This window comes from Anabrus simplex, chromosome 6 (genome assembly GCF_040414725.1).
Source record: "Anabrus simplex isolate iqAnaSimp1 chromosome 6, ASM4041472v1, whole genome shotgun sequence".
Lineage (NCBI taxonomy): Eukaryota > Metazoa > Arthropoda > Insecta > Orthoptera > Tettigoniidae > Anabrus > Anabrus simplex.
Genome location: NC_090270.1, coordinates 325,545,744 through 325,560,385, shown reverse-complemented (window position 1 = coordinate 325,560,385; position 14,642 = coordinate 325,545,744). Strand labels below are relative to the sequence as shown.

The window sequence follows — 14,642 nt, the reverse complement described above, 5'->3', positions numbered from 1 at the left end:
AAGTGGTATGTCCCGAGAGATGGTGTGGAATGACATTAGTAAACAAATAAATTTGAGTTGTGTCTTTAAAAGTAGGAAAGCTGACAATATTAAGATAAAGTTGAAATTCAAAAGGACGAATTGGGGCAAATATTTGTTTATAGGAAGGGGAGTTAGGGATTGAAATAACTTCATAAGGGGATGTTCAATAAATTTCCAATTTCTTTGAAATCATTTAAGAAAAGGCTAGGAAAACAACAGATAGGGAATCTGCCACTTGGGTGACTGCCCTAATTGCAGTTCAGTAGTGAATGATTGATTTGCTTCTATGCTGAGATTTCACGTTGTTAAATTTTTGACATGACGTAAACTAACAACCTGATAGTATTTATTTAACAACTGTTGAGGAAACCAGGCATGAATTTAAATGATGCTAAAAACTTACTTATGCGGCTTTTGGTGTTATTTTCAGAACATTTTTCCTATTGCATAAATTCTAAGATGCGGGGGGTGAACCAAGTAAAAGGTAAAAAAATTGTTGGCTTACAATCGGGTAAGTACGGTAAACAGGAATATTATATTTTATCTACTATTGTATCTGCTTCAGCTTTTCTTGTTACTTGTAGGATCATGATAGTAGGAATATTTGGCTCTAATTCTTATGGTGTTTACAATATTTGCATTATATACACAGGTAGTTAAGATTTAAACTCCTTATTATTCATATTCAGTAATATTCCTATCAGTTTGCAGGTTGAAGTCACTGTGAGAATCTGAGCTTTGTTGGTCAGTGGTGTTGGGTATTATTTCCGGAAGTTCTGCTATTAGATGATCTTTTTCCCTGTAATAGTTTTCAATATCTTGGTTATGGTATACTCAATTTTGCCTGAGTTCACGTGTATCCGTACACAAACCTTCTTCACAAAGACCTGGTGTCACTTTTATACTGTTGCCTTTATCAGCCCTTTTTTTTTTTTTGGTATTAATTTGAGCAATTTTTTTAATTTTTTTATTTAGGCCTTAACTAACTCGATCACATTTAACTCGCAGTGAGCAACTGGTAACCAAATCAGTTTCACACCTAGTCTTAACTTCTTCCGTTAACTGATCAAGTTTCCTCCTAGAAGTTCCAAAATAGAGCTGGCCATGGTCTATGAGGACTGGTTTGGTAAAGTTTTTATATTTACTGCATTGGGTGAAATTGCTGCCCTCCGCCACTATTGCACTACCTTTTTTTTTTTTTTTTTTTTTTTTTGTGACAGTAGTGGGCTCTTTGTTTCTGGATCTACCATTGTGTGGTGGGATGTTTGATTTGTTAATTACTGTACTGGCAACTATATTTGCTCTTCTGAACCATTCTTTGAAATGCTGTGCATTCATCTCTTTAGGGTAATCTGACTGCCCTTTGACCAGAAGTCAGTTGTCACTTCCATTGCGTAATATGACGACATGTTTTTCAGCACCAGGTGGAGTTTTGAAACCACCTTGCCAACCGAAGACTTCCTGTAATTCTCCATAATGCTGGTCATCATGTGTAATATTACACTGCAGCACATCAGTATTTTTCTCCCAGACATAAATCATGGTATGATTTTGGCCACACCAGGTCTTTCAGTATAATATATTTTGTTTCCCTTAGACTGTGTATTGTGCATCATTAAATTTGTGTTGAGCAGCTGCGGTAGTAATCATTTTTCCAGAAGCACCAACCTTCTGTGCAGATGTTTTTAAAAACAAAACCCAGTAGTGTTTACTATTTTTCAAACCATGCAAGTGACTGTGCAGTTTGACTCACATAGCTATCAGCTTGCATTCGGGAGAATGGGTTTAAACCCCACTATTGGCAGCCCTGAAGATGGTTTTCCATGGTTTCCCATTTTTACACCAGTCAAATACCGGGGTTGTACCTTTAAGACCACAGCCGCTTCCTTCGCACTGCTAGCTCTTTCCTTTCCCATCGTCGCCATAAGACCTTCTTTGTCGGTGTGATGTAAAGCAGATTGTAAAAGACATTTACTGAATTGCTACGTTATGATAGATTGTTAATTTTTTGCCTGTATTCAATGTGCTAGTTGTTTTAAGATCTTCGAAAATTGGCTGATGATGACACTTAAAATGTGTTGAAACCGGTCCCATTAAACAGGTTGTAACTACTTCTTACCATCTTATTACGGAGTATTGAAAGGTGGATCCTAACCTATTATATTGTACATCTTATTTCTCTATTCAATACGGAACAATAATGAAGTTTTTAACTTTAAATTTAAAAGACTATTTGTCGAAGCTTTATGTTCGGTGTAATAGGAAAGTCTAGCATGTTTCCTACAAGCTGCTTCTTTAGTTAGTCAATATTGGAAACACTTGATTGACATAAAATTCATAAATATTTCAATGAATTACACCAGTAGTAAGTTGATCAATGTGCAGTCCCAGACTTTGCTTGCTAGCAGTCTGTGATTCTTATTCCATCCTGTTCTCTGCATTTGATGCTCTGATTTTGTTAACAGCACTTAACAGATAGAGAGCAGCAGTGTCCACTATGTATCAGCCAGGTCACTTGAAGAACTTCTGTTCATTTTAGCTCTTCATGGAGAGTCTGTGGGAAATTAGTGTGATGGTTTTTATTGCCTCCCACACTGCAGTTTTGTAGCCATTGATGCTGATCCAGTGATGCTCACAATAATCTAGTGATGAGCTGCACAAACTTTCTTACACATCAACCTGGTAATAATGGAAGATAGGGAAAATGAAAAAGAGGAACTTGCTTCAGGTTTGTGGAAGCAATGTTAGACTCGACCTATGATCTTTACACCATGTCTCATAAGTAACGATTAGGAAGGTCACTAATGGGAGCAAAGTAAGCTTAACTACAGTAATTCACTGTGTTTTACTAAAAGAATTGAAAACAGTACAAGTTAACTCAAATTAAAATCAAATTATCAGTCTACCCAAACATAATGTTATGAATGAAACAGCGTCTGTTTTATTATTCTCATTTATTTCAGGATGACCCAATAAATGTACACACATGCACACACACACACACACACACACACACACACACACACACTTGGGGACGGCTAATCCTTAATTTCACTTCCCAAAGTCCGGTCACTTCATACAGCAAATGTGTGTAGACTGCTGGATTTGAACACAGGGCTGCGGGCTACATAGCACATGATGACTATTCCTTGGTTCAACTACAGAGACAGTCCAGTAGTTCACACAGTCACATGCAGTCGACAACTGAATAGCAACAGCTCAACAGTATCCGACAGCAGAACGATACTCACAACAGCGAGTATTAACATAGGTCCAATTACTATCACACTGACAATAGCAGCTTCCTTCTCTGACTCACGGCAATCCTCAGTCCACAGAAATACATAAACACACAGTACTCTCAGGTAGTACACATTCTTCCATTCTGCACGCTTTCTTTGATGCAGCTATTCTCTGGACACAATGATAGCAAGAACCACAGCTCCTCGTTCAGACCTCGGTGGGATACTAGCAACAGCCAACACCTCTGTCACATTCAGCCCAGTTACCGAACCCCAACACTCTGAGTCCAACACTGACCCCGAATCCAGCACTGATTCCGAGTCCAGTACCGACACTGACTGGCGGTCTGTGGCTAGCCTCCCTTTTTATTGCTCGAGTGACTTGACCCAGAATATTCGCGAGGTGGCTAGAGATGGAATACGGTATTCTTACCGCATCTCCAAGAAACTTGCAGGTAAGCCAGCTAGCAAGAACAATATATGGAAATGCCAACTGTTACCCTCCAGGCTGGCTGGGAGCTCCCCGGTCAGCTGACTCACAAGTCCCTTACATGAAGTACTGAAAGGGGCTATCACAGTGCTGGCACATAATATTGCTCCCCTCCTTTGAGAGCTGATTGTTCCAATCAGTTATCTTATCAGCTGTTCCTTGGTATGGCGCCCATCTCTCTAGATGCACCACCTTCATCGTGCATCTTCGCCTCCATCACACTTGGTACCTGACGTCATTTAATCCTCCCAGAACATTGTAAGTCTCTTTCCACATCCTCTGGTACTCGAGAGACAAGCCTTCCTTCCTTACGGCGTTATGTAGCTGTTCTAGGTTGTTCTCGTGATTTCTCATGGTGTCAACTCGTTGGTTGTACCTTGCCATCACTTGATCGCTCTCTGTGCTCGTATTCTTCCTTATCACATCCAGGCAGTACTGGTCGGTCGGGGCAGGATGGTCCTCAGGTCGGCCAGACAGCACAGCTCTCTTTCATACAGTGTCCTCGCTGAAGTAGATCTCGTGGCCCTGTTCACTGCAGACTGGTAAGCCAGGAGGACCAGGAGAAGGTGACAAACCCATGTCCTTCTGTGTTTCCATCCAGGTGTTACCTCTGGTTTCCTTCGAACTCCACGGTCGTCATTCGGCAGGAAACTTCGTGCTTGGCCTCCCTCCTGGTACAAAACTTGCAGTCTTCTGGACAAGGTCTTCAGGACAGAGCAGTGGACTGCAGAATATGCTTTATCTCGTGGAGACCCTTGTAAACCTTTCTCTGTCCGTCACCCATCTTCTTCAGGTCGGCTTCTGTCTTCTTCTGGTCGTCCTCCATCTTCTTCTGGCCGTTTTCCATCTTCACCTGGTGGTCTTCTGCCTCCTTATAGCCATTTTCTGTCTTTTTCTGCTTGTCTTCCATCTTCTTCTGAGCGACTTCTGTCTTCTCGTGGTGGTCTTCCGACTTCTTCTGGCTGTCCTTCATGTTGTTCTGGTCTTCTTTCTGCCATCTTCCGGCATCTGGCCTTCTTCCATCTTCTTCTGGTCATCATTCATCTTACTCTGGTCATATGCAGTCTTTTATCAGCCATCCTTCATCACTTTATAGCTGTCGTCCAACTCCGTCTGGCCATTTTCTATCTCCTTCATCAACCTCTCGTGAGTTACTTCCATCTTCTTATAACCTTCTTCCATCTTCTCATAGTCTTCTTCCAACATTTCCATCATCATTTTCTGGACTTCTTGTATCATCTTTTGGTCTTTTGCTATCTCCTCCTCTATTGTCTTCAGCATCACCTTCCATTCTTCTTTCATTTCCTTTCAATTTTCTTCCATCTTCATGATCTTCTCCTACATCTTTTGATTTTATTCCATCTTCTTCATCTTCTTTAACATATTGAAGAGTGCATTTAACTGACCCTCCATTTTAGTGTGGCCTCTGATCTCAACTAGCTTGAAGTAATTAACACAAGATGATAACGTAAAGATGTGTGTATTCACTTTGCGTCAATGTTCTGGATTGCTCCCGACAGTGGTTGAAATGTGTGGTATCTGGTCCACTGATTCATGCTGATTACAATGATGTGTTATACCAAACAGCATCTGTTTTATTGCTCTTAATTTATTTCAGGGTGACCCAATAAATGTGTACAAGTCTCTCTTCTTTTGGCATAGCAGACCCTCCGGCCCATTGCTATTACCTGGGGATGGCTGTAATCCTTACTTTCACTTCTCCAAGACCAGTCACCTCATACAGCAGCTGTTTATAGACCTCTGGGTTTGAACACAGTGCTACCGGCTACATAACACTTCAAGACTATTCCCTGGTTTGACTCTAGAGACATTCCTGTAATTCACACAGTCACATGCAGTGAACACTTAAACAGTAACAGCTCAAAAGGATTCAATAGCAGGACGATACTCACAAGAAGATCGAATTGCCCTAACACTGACGATAGTGGCTCTCCTCGCTGCCTCACGGTGATCCTCAGTTCACCGAACTACGCACACAGTACTCTCGGGTAGTACACAGTCTTGTGTTCCACACGCCACCTTCAATGCAGCTACTCTCTGGACACTCCGATACCAACAATCACAGCTCCTCGTTCAGACCTTGGTGGGACACTAGCGACGCCCATCACCTCTGTCACCCTCAGCCCAGCCAGTGAACCCCGACACACTGAGTCCAACACTGACTGCACCACGGAGTCCAGCACCAACACTGACTGACGGTCCATGGCTAGCCTTTCTTTTTATAGCTCGGGTGATGTGAACCAGAATATTCGCAAAGTGGCTAGAGGTGGAAAATTCTCGTTGAATCTCCACGAAATTCACAGGTAAGCCAGCCAATGAGAACAATACATGGAAATGCCAGCCAAGCCCTCCAGGCCGACTGGGAGCTCCCCGGTCAGCTGTTTCACTAGTCCCTTCCAAGAAGTACCAAAAGGAGCTATCACAGGGCTGATACATAACATTAATGATGCATATGCTAATAATACTTTGGGATAGTCGTAGCCCTGTTCTTAAACCTTGACTTCGTTGTACAAGAAAAATTATTGTTATCAAAATATGTCAGTACCTGAACCTTTAATTTAAGATTTATTATTGCAAGCTGAAGTATACAGAAAAATAAATCCATTTTTGAAGTGCAAGGGCATTAGCAGGTAATGACTTTTTTTTTAATGAAGTGAGTGTCTATTATGTATAACAGATCTAGGAAATTGCTTGTGAAATTTGTTATAGCACTAAACTTCTGATTTATTTTTAGTGAAGTTATAACAAATGAAAATGATTTATACACTAATGTTCATAAAAAACAGAACACCCTGAAAGACTAGAGATAGGAAGTTCATATTCAGAGGACATGTTCATTAGTATGTTCTGCAGAAACAATTAGCATTTCAGTCACCTAGGTTCAGTATGTCTCCTGTTGCCTAGTAGGCACTGGGTCCTCCATGGGCACTGAAAACTTGTTCCATATGTGATGGCATCAACGCGTATAAGGCGTGAATTGCGCCCTGGGGTATAGCCATCCATGCTACATTCACCTGGTTCCACAGTTCATCCTTGGTGATTGGCAGTGGGTCACAGTGCCGCACCCATTATTTCAACATATCCCATACATTTTCGTTTGGTGACAATTCCGGTGATCGGCCGGACCAGGGCAACAGTTTGACATCTCTGACAACAAGAAGGCACATGTTCGTGCAGCAACATGTGGTGTGCATTGTCCTGCTGAAATATGGCGTCTGGAGTGTCGTGCAGGAAGGCTATGGCTATAGGTCGCAGGATGTCATTCACGTAGGTCAAACTGGTCACAGTGCCCTGGACATGCACCAACTGTGATTTGTGGTTGTACCCATTAGCACCCCACACCATAAGACCTTGAGTTGGCCTGTATGTCTTGTGTGAATGCAGTTAACGTGATGCCTCTCCCCCTGAATGCGGCAAACCAAAATTTGGCATTCATTTCCAAACAAAGCCTGGATTTGTCCAAAAACACTATCTACTGCCATTCCTGACCCCAGTGATGACGTTCCATATACCATTGCAGTCTAGCATGTTTATGCACATTAGTTAAAGGTAGGCGGAGAAGTGGATGACGCGCCGATAACCCAGACTGTAATAAAGGGCTACGGACTGTCACTCCTGATAGTGTACAATGTGTTACACTGTTCCACTGTTGCGCCAGAGCCGAGGAAGATGCAGATCTGTCCTGCAATGCCATTCACATGAGGTGTAGATATTCTCGGGGTGTGGTCTGGGTGGTGCGACCAGACCCATCTCGTTGTGTTTTGCAGCCTTCTATGAACCAGTCTGTGCACACCTATTGCACTGCCGACACACTTCGTCCCGCGTGAGCAGCAATTTCCCGGGTGGATGCATCACGTTCTCTCATGTCAATAATGCTCTCTCTTTCAAACTCATTCATTTGATGGTATGGTTCTTGCATACATCTGTGAGGTGTCCTGCATGTCTGCTCAAGCCACACTGATCCATTACCTTCAGTTTATAGGGGTAAGGAGAACTGCAGGCACATTTTACCACTCACTGGTGGTGCGCCGAGATATCGATGTGGACCTTGAACCTGAGGGGCGACATGATTCAAATGGTAATCTTTTCTTCAGAACATACTATTGCACATGTCCTGTTAATATTAACTTCCTATCACTATAGTCTTTCAAGGTGTTCTGGTTTTTATGAAGATGAATGTACTTTCATACATCTCTGAACCCTGACTCAACAGTACACATATAAGAAAGAAAAAAAAACATAACATAACATAACATGCATTGTCACAACTCTGTCATGATGTTGTGATTATGCATCTGATTATTATCTGTTAGTCTTGAGCTAAGTGATTATGGCAGTATAAAACTTCCCCAATCTTCCAGTCTGGAGTTCCTTTATCAGGCACAATCATAAAAATTTCATATTAAGAGATATTCTGCAAATCAACACCTACAATTTCATATAGAATCTTTTGGTGATTTTCTTTAATTTTGTATCTTAGAAAGCTGAATATTGCTGTTCTGTATGTTCCAGACCATCAGAATTCACTATCAAGGAGTATTGTGACATGTATTTAGTGTATGGTGAATGCAAAACCAGTTGTCTTCGAGCAAAAGCTTTGTATGCTAGCCGGTATCCTAACCGCCGCCATCCAAATGCCCGCACTTTCCTCGCCGTGGATCGGCGTGTGCGAGAAACTGGCCAGGTAATGTTTGTATTCTCATAACAAATTTTTAACTGCATGGAAACAGAAACAAGCTTTTGAAATTCTGCAACTGGAATGGGACTAAACTACACATAGGTTCATACAGAGAAATTGGCATTACTTTTCTTTTTTTTTTTTTTTTTTTGTTCCCCCTTTTGTATTGATTTTAGATCACACTGACACAGATAGGTCTTACAACAACAATGGTATTTGACAGGGAAGGAAGTGACTGTGGCCTTGAATAAGGTACAGCCTTGATTTGCCTGGTGTGAAAATGGGAAACCACAAGAGACCATGTTCAGGGCTGTTGAGTTAAAACCCCACCATCTCTCAGCTGTGTGATTCAAACCACCTAGCCAACTCACGTGTTGCACTATAGATCATTAAAGAACTTTCTATCATGAGAATTAAATTACCCTATGCCCCAGTAAACTCAGCTATAATGATCTAATTTCCACTGACTTAATAACATCTATATATATAAAATGAGAGTTTTGTGTGTACATTGCTCAGAATTTAGAAAGAATGGCATTTCTGTATTGTTCGTGTCCACAGTAACAAGGAAATGCAGTTTTTAATTTTCCGTCGTTTCTTTCTCTTTGTCTGTGTCTATGTATGTATGTAAGGGCGTTATGAGATAATGGCTGAAGAGAATTTAATGAAAATTGTATGTATAGTCGGAAAGTGATGCATTACAATCTATAAATAAATTTATTCACGTTGAGTGAAATGGTAGTTTATGGGAAGCCTAAAATATAATTTTCAAACATGTATGTTATTAATGGCCCTATCAATAAATACTTCTTAAGTTATAATATAGAATTAAATTTCTGATCATTTATGTTTTATACATTTTTACCGTACCGGCTATGATAACAGAGATATTCGTGAATTTCGATTTTTGTTGCTAACTCCATATCAGCGCCGAGCCACGAGAAAATGGGTGAATAGATTTTAATGAAAATTGGTATGAAAAGTCAGGGAAAGAGGTAACAACTTTATCTTCATATTGTGATCTTTCCTACTTTTAAAGGCACCACTCAAACTTATTCGTCTACTGATGTCCTCCCATGCCATCTCTCCATTGACAACTCGGAACATACCACTTAATCGAGCAGCTCGTCTCCTTTCTCCCAAGTCTTTCCAGCCCAAACTTTGCAACATTTTTGTAACACTACTCTTTTGTCGGAAATCACCCAGAGGCACTACAATCTAGCTATAAATAATCTTATTTACTCTGAATAAAATGGTAGCTGTCGGGAAGGTACCTAAAATTTAATTTTTTAAATATCTATGTTATTGGTCTTAGCAAAAAATATTACATACCATAACAAAAGTTATAGTGAACACAAGTTCCAATTGCTTTTGTCTTATACAGTTTTACCGTACTGAATTTTGAAAATAATCAGATGTAAGGCTTTTCAGGCGTTTGCTCTATTAACCAGCGCTTCATCCATATCAGTACCAAGCATTGTTAATATGGAAATATTGTTTAATCTTGTTAACTGGCGAGGGTTTTTGTCATGATTGTCTTAAGGTGTAAAACCCTGTGGTTATTGGTCCACATCGACAAGGAAAAATCTGAAGATAACTGTGAAAAAGAGGAAAAACTGTAAAGAAACGATCGCTTGAAGAATAAGACAAGAGGATGTCATGAAAGAAGGACTGCTCTAATATCCCAGAATCAGAAGAGAACTAAATGTGAAGACCTACAATATCGAGAGTTCATGAAACTGGTCAACAATAACATTACATTGACCATTGTTGTGATGTGATTTGTCTCTTCTACTGCCAGTCATCTCTGGTAGATGGGATTACTGCTGCATCCCAAGTAAAACAACATGCCTGAATATTGGCGGAAAGTAGCTGGGGAGATAACTTTGCACACTCTATATGGTTGTCCCATCAACGACGGGTACTGCAGCTAGTACGGAATATAATTTCATTGCATTTTAAGCAGATTTTTTAATAAGAGAGGACTGATTAGATACTTCATAAAACTCAAGTACAGTGGAACACTGGTTATCCATTGCTGGAAACGTTTTCCTGGATTATTTATTCAAAATACATGCTCCCACGAGCATCCTAATTACCGTATAATCCCAAATGCCACCTGCAGATTTTTTATGGAAATATTGCTCCTTAAATTCGGGTGCTGGTCATTTAAACCCTTACCCCTCAAATTAAAGTTTTCTGTGTTGTCTTTACTACTCGTGTTTTAACCCTCGAGTGGGCGTGCCATTTTTCATAACAGGCTTTCTTCAGCACGGCTTTATTCGGAAGGGGTGGCTTCTGCTACACATACACCAACTGGGAATAACAGACATCATCTCCAGAAACCATTTGTGAATAGATTCTCACCTTTTGGACTCTGTAGTCGGGATTGAAGCAATTTTTACAAGTTTCAGAACGACAGGATCTTGATGGCAGTGCATGGCTGACGAGATGGCAGTGAAGATGACATAATTTAGAATGGTAGCAGGGAAGTTGGGGGCACAAGACGACGATAATTCAAATGAAAGCCGTGATCACATTTACTGTGTGGTAGGCCTACTGTTCAGTTGACAGAGACAAATGACTGGCCATTAAGTTCTTTTGATTAATATTGCATAATACGATATTAAGATACCCTTATCCCTTTTCTCCTTGGGGGTCAGGTATGAAGTGAGACGAATCTTCGTAGAGATTTTTTTTTTACAACCAAATGCCCTTCCTGACATAAACCTCATCAGAGGAGTTAATGAGATGAAATGACTGACTAAAACTGACTATCATCATCATCTTCATTTCCTGTTTCCAGCTTCCTGGGTCAGGTTGTGAATCAAGGACCTCCATCGCTGCCTGTCTCTCTACCACTCTCTCCCTTTTTTAAGTACATCTTCTGGTTTTTTTCCCCTTTTCTCTATGCACTCCCACACTGAATCTGTCCACCTCTTTCAGGGTCCTCCTTGTGGTCTCTTTCCTGTTAACTATTCTGAAAAAGCTTTTTTAGCACTCTCTCTTCTCCATTCTCATCTTATGCCCTTACCACTTTAGTTTTGTTGTTTCTATCCTGTCTTGATGTTTCAAGATTCCTGTCCTTATCTCTTCATTTCTAATTCTATCCTTTCTGCTCTTGCTCTCGATACCTCTTAGGAATTTCATCTCCGCTGCATGTATTCTACTCTCCTCTCGTTTTGTTGTAGTCCACGATCCAGCTGCATAAGTTAGTATGGGTTCATAATAGGTTGAATATAGAACTTTCTTACATTTCTTTGGGACATCTTGGTTCCACAAAATACCCCATATTCTCTGGTAGAAGCTGTTTGCTTGTTGTATTCTTTTTTTCCAATTTCCTCGGTAATATTTCCATCTTCTTTGATCACACTTCCCTAGTACTTGAAACTTCAACCACTTCCAGAATTTTACCATTCAGTTTTGTCTTTTCTCCCTTCGTTCCTTCCTTCCCCTTGTCATCACTATTGTTTTACTTTTCTCTGTGCTTACTTTCATCCCAAATTTTTCTATCTCTTGATTCCATACATCTACAGTGAAACCTCGGAATGCGAGTAACTTGGTCTACGAGTGTTTTGTAAGATGAGCAAACATTTAAAATAAATTGTAACTTGATAAGCGAGTGAGGTCCCCCAATACGAGCGTCACATGGGCCTACGTATTCCCCTCCCCTGTTCGTTTGTTGAATGGATGAAGGAGGTCTTTGGTCCTGTGGTGAAGAAATACCGTTCAGAAAATAATCTGCCCACAAAGTCTTGCTGGTTATGGACAATGATCCTGCTCATCCTCCAGGCCTTAAGGCCTTGAAGACGACTTATTGGAGGAATTCAAGTTCGTTAAGGTTAAGTTCCTTCCTCCCAACACTACTCCAGCCTATGAATCAGCAAGTCATTTCGAACTTCAAGAAGCTATACACCAAAGCACTATTTCAGCGATGCTTCGAAGCGATCGAAGGAACAAACCTTACCCTCCGAGAGTTTTGGAGAAATCATTTCCCCATCCTGAACTGCCTGATGATCATCGATGAAGCCTGGGATGGGGTCACCAAGAGAACACTCACTTCCGCATGGGGAAAGCTGTGACCTGACTATGTTCTTGGATGTGACTTTGAAGGGATTGTTGGTGACAATGAGCCGCCGATTGTCGATGAGATTTTGTCCTTAGGGAAGACTGTGTGGCTGGAGGTGAATGACGTGGACATGCAAGAGCTGGTGGAAGAACATAGATAGGAACTCACCACCAACAAACTGATGGACCTGCATCGCGAACGATAGGAGGAGGTTTTGGAGATCTCGTCTGAGGAAGAGGAGGAGAAAAAGTCAGTGGAATCTCTCACTTCAACTGAGATTTGGGAGAAGTGCAAAATGTGGGAAACTGTGCAAAATTTTGTAGAAAAACACCACCCGAATAAGGCTGTAGGAGTGCGAGCAATGAATCAGTTCAATGACAATGCAATGTCACATTTTCATGAAATACTCAAAAGGAGACAAAAGCAACAGTCACTGGACAGGTTCCTCGTTAAAGTTGCACGAAAAGAAAACAATTCCAGTGAGCCAACAGATGGCAGTGATTCCGTTAGTGAATTTCTTGCTACACAGTAACTCTTCTCATGTTATCTCTCGTCTCCCTCACACCAACAATGATTCTACTGTAAGGAAAAGTGCACTTTAATTTGTTTTACGTTATATTTTGTTTTAGAAAAGGTATGCAAATAAATATTTTTGTGTTTCGGACGAATCATCCGTGTTCAGTTGTTTCTTATGGGAAAACTTGCTTTGATATACGAGTGCTTTGGATTACAAGCATGTTCTCGGAACGAATTATGCTCGCAGTCCAAGGTTCCACTGTACTTGTTTTTGCACTTTTGTTTCATCATCACCCCATATCACTATATCATCTGCAAACAACATGGCTTTTGTTGCCTGTCTTCCCATATTTACTTTATATTTAAGCCTAAAAGCCATGTGTTCACCATTTATTGTCTTTTTAAATTCAGAAATAATGTCTTCCAATGAAAATAGCCAGTTTAACTTAGAATACATTCATAGGTTTGTTAAAGAACAGTATAGAACATTTACATGTACTATTTATAGCTCTTTATAGTCTAGAAGTCATGTGTTCACTGCACAAAATTTGAGATTATCACACATTGGATGCCCCCTTACTTGTTTTGGCTGTAAAAGTGGTAAAAAAGGGGGGTCTAATATGCAAGTGTATATGGTAATTAATGCATGCATGCTTGGGTACAGCCTAACAAATTGTTCCTTTGCACTATCTTCAGATTAACAGACCTATGCTATTTGCAGAACTAAGCTCTAAGTAATTGCAAGGCACATACACAAGGAAATGTGGTTGCTAGATGATGGATCATTATCTCATACATACATCTTCAGTGTACACTGTTACGCTGTTTAGCATTCAGTCGGCAAGCTTCTTCGAATTAACTAAATGCTTCCATAATCCTCTATTTGTAATCAGCTCTGTAGCTTCCTTTAGTAGCACACCTCGTAAAGCTTGGTCTCCCTGTACGTCTCTTAATAGGTTAAGAAATTGTTTTCAGTGTTATCTAGGAATATGTTTGCTATTAATCCTGACAATGGTGAGTCCATGGGTCCTTTTGACAGTAGACTTTTGTCAGTGAATGAAAATTTTCCGTAAAAGTCGGGAAAGATAGCAAACTCGCACAAAAACATATTAAAATCCATATGCAACACCAATCGGTTTGTTTAAAAAAGAATTGCAGATGTGTTCCAAACAGTGGCCTACTACTCATTAGCATGGTATTTTCTAATTCCAATACAGTGAAACCTCAATTCTCCATTTTTGGAGGGACCACAGGGAAGAAAAAAAAAAAAGTACAACACGGGAAAACAGAAAATCCGGGAATGAATGAACCAACAACTATTTGGCTAAATATTACAAAAATTAAATATGTATACTTATAATCTTACAAAAAACCCTAAACTAAACCAAACTACTGCCCCAATGGCCTTCCACTTACCAAGCGACCGCTGCTCAGTCTGAAGGCCTGCAGATTATGAGGTGACGCATGGTCAATGTGACGAATTCTCTCGGCAGTTATTCCTGGCTCTCTAGATCTCACCATTAAATAGCTCCTCAAAAGGTAATCGTGGAATGAATAAACCTGGAACCAGCCCTCATATCCAGGTAAGAATACCTGACCTGGCAG

General features: G+C 40.5%; 1 protein-coding gene across 3 annotated transcripts in view; it reads left to right on the top strand.

Moving 5' to 3' along the window:
• LOC136875783 (uncharacterized) overlaps positions 1-14,642 on the top strand; it is a 100,254-nt gene that overhangs the window by 64,155 nt on the left and 21,457 nt on the right. For all 3 annotated transcript variants that reach the window (XM_067149381.2, XM_067149380.2, XM_067149379.2), the window contains one exon: positions 8,287-8,458. In XM_067149381.2, coding sequence (XP_067005482.2) covers positions 8,287-8,458 — 172 coding nt within the window. The remainder of the gene's footprint in view (positions 1-8,286; positions 8,459-14,642) is intronic.